This window comes from Lampris incognitus, chromosome 11 (assembly GCF_029633865.1).
Source record: "Lampris incognitus isolate fLamInc1 chromosome 11, fLamInc1.hap2, whole genome shotgun sequence".
NCBI lineage: Eukaryota > Metazoa > Chordata > Actinopteri > Lampriformes > Lampridae > Lampris > Lampris incognitus.
Genome location: NC_079221.1, coordinates 9566082 through 9578724, shown reverse-complemented (window position 1 = coordinate 9578724; position 12643 = coordinate 9566082). Strand labels below are relative to the sequence as shown.

At 46.6% G+C, this 12643-nt stretch overlaps 1 protein-coding gene across 1 annotated transcript in view; it reads right to left on the bottom strand.

Annotated features, from left to right (window-relative positions):
* myo16 (myosin XVI) overlaps positions 1-12643 on the bottom strand; it is a 166004-nt gene that overhangs the window by 138947 nt on the left and 14414 nt on the right. The window contains exons 2-3 of the mRNA XM_056289920.1: positions 1974-2044; positions 1224-1367 (exon numbers count right to left, since the gene is read on the bottom strand). Of these exons, the coding sequence (XP_056145895.1) occupies positions 1224-1367; positions 1974-2044 (215 nt within the window). The remainder of the gene's footprint in view (positions 1-1223; positions 1368-1973; positions 2045-12643) is intronic.

The window sequence follows — 12643 nt, the reverse complement described above, 5'->3', positions numbered from 1 at the left end:
TCTCACTCTCTGGCTCTCTCTCTGTCACTCTCTCTTTCGCTGTCAATCTCTCTCTCGCTGTCACTCTCTCTCGGTCACTCTCGCTCTCTCGGTCACTCTCACTATCTCTCTGTCACTCTCTCTGTCACTCTCTCTCTCTCTCTCTTGGTCACTCTCGCTCTCTCGGTCACTCTCACTATCTCTCACTCTGTCACTCTCTCTCTCTCTCTCTCTCTCTCTCTCTGCCACTCTCGGCTCTCGCTGTATAAATTGCGCTCTGCATATCCATATCACACTCTGCTGTACGGAATATCCAGCTTGCACAGATCTCTGCTCTGGAGAGAGGGGGGGATGCACACAAATACACAACTGCACATACACTCACACACTCTGCATAAACATGCAAACGTAGCTGCCAAGAAGTACACTGACCCAAGCGCGCGTGCGTGCGCGCGCGCGCGCGCACACATACACACACACACACACACACACACACACACACACACACAGAGACGTGCACGCCTTTTCCCTGGCAGCTCTTCAAACGCGTCGCCGTTCCCCTCCGGGTGTTTCGACCACCCACCCAGCAGGTAGGCACTCAGCCAGCACTCAGGACCAAATCAGCCGAACCAGCCCAAGCAGGGCTCTCCCTGGCTCCTCCCCGGGTCTAATTAACAGAACCAGTGCAGACCCTGGCTGTCCCATCCCACATCCCAGCGAGTGACTGGTCAGGACGGCGAGCCCTCCCCCGCAGCTGGCCCGGCTCTCGCACCGGACCCAATCAGCAAAACCACAGGGGCCGCTCAGCACATACACCCGGCAGTAGGAGCCGTCTCCACAGGGTAGCTGCTCTCTTTGATATCATGCTAATGCAGATCATGGATGTTCACATTTCTCGTGATTCGGCTGGGTTTGCGAGAGGAGGAACGTAGAGTTGCATGATGTCGGTGAGCACTTTTTGCATCAGTACCTCAGTAACCTGACACCCTCATGAATGGCAACCACTCCACTCGATGGAAATTCTGGATGTATCGAATGAATAGAGCCCCCTGCTTCAAAGCGAATTCCAAATGTGAGGCATGCACGAGGACCTATTCCAAAACAGCCGACGGCCTACTGATCTAGTTTGTGGCTTACATGCTTGAAATTGCAGAGATCGACGAGGAAATTCCAACAACTATACTCAGTAAGTTTGTGTGTGTATGTATGTGTGTGTATTTTATAAATTCATGCACATTCCTCACCAGCAGCAGCAGAAGCACCATGTCGGCATGGTCGCACACACACGCCACGTGTAGCGCCGTCCACAGGTCCTCATCCTGCAGGTTGACATTCAGACCCCGCTCGATCAGGAGCTCTGCTGCAAACACGTTGTCGTGGCGAGCACACTGTGGGATGCAGAGGCAGTAGTTTTCATCTGGCAGCCATTTTGTTGACTATCATGCCTTATCCTGCCACCCCCCCCACCCCCCCCCAGCATTGCTACCGTAAGTACAATCATCAGTGCTGATCCGTGGTTGAGTGAACACGGCAAAATAAAGCGTCTGTAATTAAAATCCTAATATTGCCGGGTGCGTAACTTGTGCACAACTACCCAAGAACTGTCGACACTATCAACGCCATGGGACCCGTGCATGCACACGGAGAAAAACGACAAAGCAGGAACCAGTTAGGAGCCTGTCCCACTACATCTGCAGGGTGGTTATCGGGTACTCCTAGGGAACGGGTCTGTGTTGTCTCCAGGACTGATAAGAAATGATTTCGACTTAATTGATTTCCTGATCCCTTACCGCCACTTTTAATGTGTAATCGGAGCATCGCGTCACAGAAATCGGGCGTTTCCTATGTGGGAGGGACGACAGGCTGTAACATCGCACACTTTTTACCCCTTTTTTGCTACTACCGCATAATGGCACATCCATAGTAACCAATCAGCTGTGTGTGTGTGTTTGTGTATGTGTGTGTGTGTGTGTGTGTGTGTGTGTATGTCTCACCAGGTGTAGCAGAGATCCTCCAGAGGAAATGGGGGCGCTGAGGTCCGCTCTCTCCTTCAGGAGGCGCAACACTGCAACACAACACAAGGCCAAGGCTGCAGTTTTACACACATCCATATGTTAACACCTGCTGCGTGTGAAGACAGATAGGATGCTTGGGGCATGTAAATCACGCACGCACGCACGCACAAACACACACACACACACACACACAGATCCCTGCCACACTGTATTAAACCCTCTATGTATGGTGTGTCCTCCACTTGCCCTTGAGGACTTATGTAATGTGCATCTGTCTTCGCATGTGTGTGTTTGTATATTCATTTGTATAGGTGTGTGTGTGTGGGGGGGTATGTTGTATGTGTCTTGTAGGTGTGTAAATGTGAGTATGTGTGTGTAGTGCATTTGTGTGTGTGGAAACGCCATGCCCCCCCCCCCAGCATGCTCCACTCACTTCGCATCACATCAGCCGCGGTCAGCTGCCCAACCCACTCACACACTGACACAGATCCACTGATGAAAACACAATCCATTACAGAGAGAGATCACTCACTCTGCCGTACACACACACACACACACACACACACAAGCACTGCTGGGCTGAGCGAGATTACTGAGCTTTTCACGTCTGTATGGGCATTTTATAACACAAATGACATCATCTAGTTACAATCTGTATTTACCCAAAAATCACAAGAGGAAAAATTGAGAGAGAGAGAAAGAAAAGGGCAAAAGAGAAAGGTTCAAGGACAGAGGGAAGGAAAAACAGAGGGCAGTAGAGTGTGAGTGTGTGTGGTTGTGTGTGTGAGAGCATGTGAGTGAAGAGAGACAGAAAGAAATAGAGCAAGATGGACAGACAGGCGTGATGTGAAGTAGAGTGGTCTGGTCTGTAACCGTTATCTCAACAACACAGACTGCACCAGACTGACACCGAGTCAACCCTTGAAAACTTTAGACCAGCAAAACAGCCCCCACTGTCACGCGATCCGTAAACCCCCACATGGATGGCACATGAACAGACAAACACACACAGACACACATTTGTTCCGCAAAGCCAGAAACCTTGACAACCGTTAACCATGGTAATCACTGCAGTGATAATTCCATTATCCACGGTGATGACCCCCATGATCCATGGTGACGACCCCCATGATCCACGGTGACCCCCATGATCCATGGTGATGACACCCATGATCCACGGTGAGGATCCCCATGATCCACGGTGATGACCCCCATGATCCACGGTGATGACCCCCACGATCCACGGTGATGACCCCCATGATCCATGGTGACGACCCCCATGATCCATGGTGACGATCCCCATGATCCACGGTGACCACATGATCCATGGTGACGATCTCCATGATCCACGTTGATGATGGTGACGACCCCCATGATCCACGGTGATGACCCCCATGATCCACGATGACGACCCTCATCATCCATGGTGACCCCCATGATCCACGGTGATGACACCCATGATCCACGGTGAGGATCCCCATGATCCACGGTGATGACCCCCATGATCCACGGTGATGACCCCCATGATCCATGGTGATGACCCCCATGATCCATGGTGACGATCCCCATGATCCACGGTGACCCCATGATCCATGGTGACGATCTCCATGATCCACATTGATGATGGTGACGACCCCCATGATCCATGGTGAGGATCCCCATGATCCACGGTGATGACCCCCATGATCCACGGTGACGACCCCCATCATCCATGGTGACCCCCATCATCCATGGTGACAACACCCATGATCCACGGTGACCCCCATGATCCATGGTGACAACCCCCATGATCCACAGTGATGACTCCCATGGGGACATTATGTAGGCAGACATGCTTAAAGTATAACTTCTTCCCCAGGTCTGAGCCAAACTCCACCCACTGCATAATTTTGAAAAATGCTATAAAGTGGGCAAGGGACTGGGGGGGGGCTGCTCCCCCAGCTGTGGCACGAGCCCAGCCTGACCAACCGATGTGTCCAATGGTGCTTCTACAGCCATCAAAAGCAAAAGTCAAAGCCATTGTACCAAAATTGAAATGATGAAAGAATTATAACTGTGAATTGAGAGACATTTAAAAGGGTGGTAGAAAATGTAACACAGGCAGTTTCACAGACACACAATCAAGGGTGGGGCTGCGGGGTGGGTTGCCCATCTCTGATTAGACAGCGTTAACTCAACGTAGAGAAGCCCCAAGCGGCCGACTCTACGTCAACATTGGCCTTGCCACGTTCAGGGCTGATTTAAAACAGTAGATGTTTTAACAGTGTCCGGGTAGCATAGCGGTCTATTCTGGTGCCTACCGACACGGGGATCGCCGGTTCGAATCCCCGTGTTACCTCCGGCTTGGTCGGGCCCTACAGACACAATTGGCCGTGTCTGCGGGTGGGAAGCTGGATGTGGGTATGTGTTCTGGTCACTGCACTAGCGCCTCCTCTGGTCAGTCCGGGGCACCTGGTTCAGGGGGGAGGGGGAACTGGGGGGGGGGGGGGGAATAGCGTGATCCTCCCACGTGTTACGTCCCGCTGGCGAAACTCCTCACTGTCAGGTGAAAAGAAGCGGCTGGCGACTCCACATGTATCGGAGGAGGCATGTGGTAGTCTGCAGCCCTCTCCGGGTCGGCAGAGGCGGGTGGAGCAGCGACCGGGACGGCTCGGAAGAGAGGGGTAATTGGCCGGATACAATTCGGGAGAAAGAAAATCCAAACAGTGTTTGATTGAGTCATTTCCCCACAGGTCAAAAATGAAGCCCTCTTCTTTCACCTGAACCCACAACTCTTAAATCATTCACGTGACTAGACTTGAGCGACTGGACAACTATACCGGCAATCGGCGGTTGGCTGGATCTAATCCACGGGTGGTATTTTTGGGTGATTTTTATCCTTTCATCTTGCTAATTTAATGGACTTCCTCCTCCAACTCAGTAAATGATTAACCTGTAATTCCCTGCACGCGAGAGCAGGATCTGGCAGGTTGAGTTGGGCCGTGTGCACGTTCTTGCTGCACTGATTTACGACGAGTCTTTCACAAAAAGTGATTAAATGACAGTTAAGCCGTCTTTAGTGGTTGCTGTCCGGTGGATCGGTGCTGAAAAGCAACATCAACTCATACTTCATACTTGTAGACCAAAAACTGTACGAGCGGTTGTGCCCCCTGGTCATTTAATAGTGTAATTACATTATCCCCACCTGATGTGGAGGCTGCAAGCGGAGGCGTCCTTATCTGACGCCATCAGATCCCCCCCCCCCCATCAAATCGTGTCGAACAGCTGTTCAGTCTGTCTTTACAGCTTATTGCTTTGCAGAGATCTCAAGGGGATTTGTTTGGTTTAATTAAAGAAGAGTAGGCTGTAACAGTAAAATTAGATTTTCACCTTAATACTCATGGAAACTGGTAGTGTTAGAATCTTTTACCGGCACTACTCGTTTGCAAAGACGGCAAATGACTTCACTTAGGTCCTTCGGCTTGCCAGTCGTGTCTGGTTTAGAAATCAAAATAATCCCATATATCCTGTATTCTTTTTCGCAACGAGCTCTTGGATGATCGCATTCGCTGAAAATGGCTGCAGCACGGCGGGGGACAGATCGGCAATCGCTGACTGTTGGGCTTACGGCGGCCGGTAGGAAAAGTTTTTTTTTTTGGTAACACTTTCTATGAAGCTTGCATCTATAACACCCTATAAGCATCTATAACGCCCTATAAGTCATTGTAAGATTCATTATAACCATGCATACGCCCTCACAACACCTCATAACCATCTTTATGATACATTATGTCAATTTAAAACGGAGTTACGCATTATAAATGTCATCATTAGCCTGTGTATCTGTCGAATGTCATAATGCATCATAGCCAACTTGTTTTGCTGAAGTTTTGTAGAGATGCATAATGAGACTTCAGTGCCATTTCAGTTTTCAGCCATAACCGTTAGTCATTGTAATACACATTATAGGGAAGTATGGGCGTTATAGATGCTTATAGGGCGTTATAGATGCAAGCTTCATAGAAAGTGTTACCGTTCTGATTTTGGAATTTGTTCCAACTTTTTCTCCCAAACTGTATCCAGCCAATTACCCCACTCTTCTCAGCCTTCCCGGTTGCTGCTCCACCCCCTCTGCTAATCCAGGGGGGGGCTGCAGACTACCACATGCCTCCTCCGATACATGTGGAGTCGCCAGCCGCTTCTTTTCACCTGACAGTGAGGAGTTTCACCTGGGGGACGTAGCACGTGGGAGGATCATGCTATTCCCCCCAGTCCCCCCCCCGAACAGGCGCCCCAACCGACCAGAGGAGGCGCTAGTGCAGCAACCAGGACACATACCCACATCCGGCTTCCCACCCGCAGACACGACCATTTGTGTCTGTAGGGACACCCGACCAAGGCAGGCAATGGAATAGACTGCTATGCTACCCAGATGCCCTAGTAGGAAAATTCTGACATATCACCCAACGGGAGCATAAGCTTAAATATAATTGGGTATGCATACATATACTTGTCAACCATTCTTCACGTGCACAATTAGAGCACACAGACAATCATCCGCCTCCACAGAAAGAAACACACACCTACACACACACACACACACACACACACACACACACACACACACACACACACACACACACACAGTCATTATGGCCCTTGGTACCTAATGGCCCCTTAAATGGTTGAGGAGAAGCAAACCGGCCCAACCCCAGAATCAATCAACACAATTACCCCTGTAATGCTAATCATAGGAGCTCGAGACTCTAAACCACTAACTAACTAGGGCTCATATGAAGCAGAAACAGTTATCAGGGAATAGATAATGCACTTACATTGCCGTCTAACAAAAACCGCATTACATGCCTTTTCAAATGGCAAAGGTGAACCAGCGAGCTCTAAAAGAGGCGCAAAAAAAAAAAAACTTGATTCCTCACTGAGGGAGGAACGGGTAAGATATGAACTATATAAAAGACTGTCAAGATAAAAATTAACGGTTTGGAGAGACTCCTGCAGTACTCATGAAGGTCTCCGTAAGGCCTCCCATTTGTTGGCGTCTGTTTGCATTAGCCGGTCTGACAGACAGTGGAACCTGCCTATGGTTTTTATGGGAAATTACTGACTAAAGAGAAGTCAAAGGTCAAGAGGCTCGTATTGACCCTCATGGCAGTAAAAACACCAAGGAAGTGTTGGCTGACATTACAGCCAGACAGAATCAATAGAGCTCTTGTACTGTTCATTTTTCTGTTTAGTCTCTGTATCACCAGTGTCAACTTGTAGTCACTGTAAAGCTGATAAACATATCAGCAGAATCTGTTAATTACTATTATCTTTGGATATTAGCACGCATCAGCTGGATAATACCAGCTATTAAGTAGGTCAAAGAAATCTTAAAAAAAATTGAGAAAAAAAAATGTCATCAGGAATCAGGAACACTTTATTAGTCCTTTCACTTCATGTACTTGTGTACATGAAATGAAACGAAATACTGTTTCCCCAGCCCACCGCATTGCAACACAAAGACAAAAAACACATATCCAAACTAAGAACACACATATCCAAACTAAAGACACATATATTCAAACTAAGAACACACATATCCAAACTAAGAACACACATATCCAAGCTAAGAACACACATATCCAAACTAAGAACAAATATATCCAAACTAAGAACACACATATCCAAACTAAGAACACACATATCCAAACTAAGAACACATATATCCAAACTAAGAACACACATATCCAAACTAAGAACACACATATCCAACCTAAGAACACATATATCCAAACTAAGAACACACATATCCAAACTAAGAACACACATATCCAAACTAAACACATACAGTTAGGTCCATAAGTATTTGGACAGTGACACAATATTTTTAATTTTGCCCCTGTACACCACCACAGTGGATTTGAAATGAAGTAACCAATATGTGATTGAAGTGTGGACTTTCAGCTTTAATTTAAGGAGTTGGACAAAAATATTGCATTAACCGTTCAGGAATTACAGCCAGTTTTATACATGGTCACCCCATTTTCAGGGGATCAAAAGTAATTGGACACTTGACGAAGGTGGTTTCATGGGCAAGTAAGACCTTTTCCATCATTATTCCATGACAAATTAAGCAGATAAAAGATCTGGAGTTCATTCCAAGTATTTACATTTGCGTTTGGTAGCTGTTCATCGGAACTCTCAACATGAAGTCCATAGAGGTGTCAATACAAGTGATGGAGGCCATCATTAGGCTGAAAAAGCAAAGCAAGTCTATCAGATGGATAGTAAACACTTCAGGAGTGGCCACATCAACATTTTGGTACATTCTTAAAAAGAAAGAATGCACTGGCAAGCTCAGCAACACCAAAAGGCTTGGAAGACCACAGAACACATCTACAGTGGATGATGGCAGAATTCTTTCTCTAGTGAAGACAAACACATTCACAACATCTAGTGAAGTCAAAAAAACTCTTGAGAGGGAGAGGTATCATTGTCCAAGTCTACAATCAAGAGACGCCTGCATGAAAATAAATACAGAGGGTTTACGACAAGGTGAAAACCACTGGTGTCACTTAAGAACAGGAAGGCCAGATTAGACTGTGTTTAAAAACATCTAAAAACCTACCCAGCTCTGAAACAAGGTTCTTTGGACAGATGAAGCAATGATTAACTTGTACCAGAAGGATGGGAAGAGGAAAAGTGTGGAGAACAAAAGGAACAGCTCATGATTCTCAGCATACCATATCATCTGTCAGACATGGTGGAGGTAGTGTTATGAAATGGGCATGTACGGTTGCCAATGGAACTTGGTCAGTGGTGTTTATTGATGACGTGACTTCTGACAGAAGTAGCAGGATGGATTGTGATGTTTATAAGGATATACCATTTGCTCAGATTTAGCCAAATGTCACAACACTGAGAGGACGGCGCTTCACACTGCAGATGGATAATGACACAAAACAAGCTGAGAAAGCAACTCAAGAGTCTCTCAAGGCAGAAAAGTGGAATATTCATCAGTGACCAAGTCAGTCGCCTGACCTCAACCCAACTGAGCATGCTTTTCACTTGCTGAAGATCAAACTAATGGCCAAAAGATCCACAAACAACCAGCAACTGAAAGCAGCTGCCGTTAAGTCTTGGCAGAGCATTTCAAAGGAGGAAACTCAGAATTTGAAGATGTCGATGGGTTCCAGACTTCAGGCAGTCATTGACTGTAAAGGATTTTCCTGCAAACATTAAATATAATCGTTATAATCACAGTTATGTTTGTTTGTCCAATTACTTTTGAGCCTCTGAAAATGGGGTGACCCTGTATATCCATGGCTGTAATTCCTGAACAGTTAATGCCATATTTTTATCCAACCCCTTAAATTAAAGCTGAAAGTCTACTCTTCAATCACATCTCAAACACCTCATGTCAAATCCACTGTGGTGGTGTACAGGGGCAAAATTGCAAATATTGTGTAACTGTCCAAATACTTACGGACCTAACTGCATATCCAAACTAAGAACACACATATCCAAACTAAGAACAAAGAAATCCAAACTAAGAACACACATATCCAAGCTAAGAACACATATATCCAAACTAAGAACAAAGAAATCCAAACTAAGAACACACATATCGAAGCTAAGAACACATATATCCACACTAAGAACACACATATCCAAACTAAGAACACACATATCCAAACTAGAACACATATCCAAACTAAGAACAAATATATCCAAACTAAGAACACACATATCCACACTAAGAACACACATATCCAAACTAAGAACACACATATCCAAACTAGAACACATATATCCAAACAAAGAACACATATATCCAAACAAAGAACACATATATCCAAACTAAGGATACATATATCCAAACTAAGAACACACATGTCCAAACTAAGAACACATATATCCAAAGTAAACACATATATATCCAATCTAAGCAACAACAAAAAAAATCACTGCCCAATAGAACAAACGCCAACCAAGATGACTGTTGAAACTGCCAGTCTGCATGGGCTAGCAGTTAGCTTAGCCTGCCCCACTTCTGCGTCCTGTCAGACCGCCCTCGGTGTTTCCTGTTCGGGGCCAGCTCCGGGCAGGACCGTGGTTCCTGGGCCCACCGAACGAAGCATACCTAGCTCTTTCAGCCGATCTAGCGCCAGCTCAGCTCTCCCAGCCAGACACCCTCAACACACCTCCCCGCACTCCACATGACACCAAAAACACAGTCAACGCTAGGCGAGGCTGCCGCCATACCACCCTCGGTACATCAGTCATCCCCATTCATTCAAGAACAACCAAATGGCAACCATCTGACTCTCCTTGGTATGTCTCTAAAGCGGTTGACATTGGAGGTTAAGGGAAATAAAGCAAGTACAAAGAGATGTTTGCATGAACGAGACTCAATTAACCTGTCCAACATGTATTCAAACCACGTATTGATTCATCCCACATAGCTTGTGGTTCTTAATTGATCGTATTTGTAAACCCCAATATTGTTCCAACTTCTGGACACCAGAGAGCCAGTTAGCCAGAAAACATGTGCATTGGTAATCATTTAACAAAATCCATAATAATCACAAGTCCCCCCCCCAAGATTATTGGTGCTTCAGTCATGCTGACCCTACAGGACACGAGTGTTTATGTGAAATAGGAATTTGACATGGGATTTATTAGACAAACGTGAGCGTTTTGCCCTGATACCACACAGCCGCATTTTATCGGGTGTTAAACTGAAACGAGTTGAGTGGAATACATGAAGGGCTGTAGGGAAGGGAAGGACCAACGGTAGGAGCTATATCTAGAATGCTTTGTGACGTTTCCGTCTATTTTAGTTTTAAAGCACGCAGTCCGTCATGGATGAGACGAAGCTGGTTGTCATAGAGATTTATGTTCCTGAGCTGGTTTAGCTTCGTAGCACAGACAAAGGCTTGTCCCACTGCAACAGCAGCACTTTTCAATCTGAGGAACATCGCTACAATGTCGGTGCTGCCACTGCACATTCAGTTCACGTTTGATTATATGCTGATTTCAATCACTGGCCTTGTGATCATATCCATGTTTGTGCGTGTGTGTGTGTATGTGTGTTTTTTGTGTTATCTCTTCCCTGAAGGCTACTGATAGGGATGGGGAGAGTGAAGGAGAGAGTGGGCGAGGAGCTTGGTTGGCTGTCATTTTTGTGGGAAACCAAAAAACAGCTGTCAGAGACATCTCCATGGCAACCGGATGAGAGCCGATAAAGAGGAGGAGGAGGAGGTACGGAGAGGTAAAAGTGGGAATCTATGAAAACTGAGAGAGTGGAGGTAAAATAAGGAAAGGGAGAATGGACCGAAGCACCAAGTCGTACTTAACCGAATGCTTCTTCTGACCGCACCACCAGATTCCTGCAAGATGCTGGCTATGGCAATACGGTCGTCCTATGACATCATTCTCCTTTTTCAGCACATCCCCCACTCGCCACATGTCTAACCCACAGCCCAAAGCTGCAGCCAAACTGTGGGACAGAGCAAAACCCTTAAAACCACTCCTTACCAAACAACTAGATGAGTCAACGTTTGGCCTCCAAGCCTAAGCTGGTGACTCAAACATACTTAAGTTACATCATGTCACTAATCTGTCCTTGGACTCGTTTAAGACCTTAAAAGGCCTAGCAAAAAGGTCTTTGTGTAAAACAGGATGATTACAGCCTGTGACATCTCTGAAGACAGTCACTCCTACAACATGAACGCCGCTCTGCTCATGAGCCAGGGCAAACAAAAGCTTTCCTCCTCCGGGGAGAAATGCTCTCACTAACCGCTCAAAAGGAGACCATGTAGAAGAAGGAGAGCATCGCTCGTGCATTACAGCTTCTCTTCTTGATAGAGATGGTCTTCTCGGATACAGCGCTTCCTTTTGCGCTTCGGTTTGTCTGTTGGGTTTATGTTCACTATTAACCTGATGTTCCTTACGTGTCCTAAATGACGGCTTTAACGTCACTGGAATGAATGTCACAGGCCCGGCTGGAGCTGCAGCTTGTATGAAGACGATATAAAATCAGGCTCAGGGTCTGAAGATTTTAACAACACACAGGATTGTCGAGATGAAATTGTGGTATAATCGGCAATAATATAATATGTGGGTGGCACGGTGGTGCAGTGGTTAGCGCGGTTGCCTCACAGCAAGAAGGTCCTGGGTTCAAACTCCGGGGTAGTCCAACCTTGGTGGGTCATCCCAGGTCATCCTCTGTGTGGAGTTTGCACGCTGTCCCCATGTCTGCGTGAATTTCCTCCGGGTGCTCCGGTTTCCTCCCACAGTCCAAAGACATGTAGGTCAGGTGAATTGGCCGTACTAAATTGTCCCTGGGTGTGAATGAGTGTGTGTCGGCCCTGTGATGGTCTGGCAGCCTGTCCAGGGTGTCTCCCCGCATGCCGCCCAATCACTGCTGGGATAGGCTCCAGCATCCTGCGACCCGAATTCGGATAAGCGGCTTGGATAATGGATGGAATATGACATATATGTACAACAAACAGCGCATTGAGCTAGTAGTGGAAAAGATGAAGCTTATTTTCCTCAAACTTTCACTTTCTTCCCCTCCTCCTATTGACAATGACAAAGGACAAAGACACACACGCACACAAGATGGGGGCAGTAAATCTCACAGCACATAACTTCAACAAGATGTT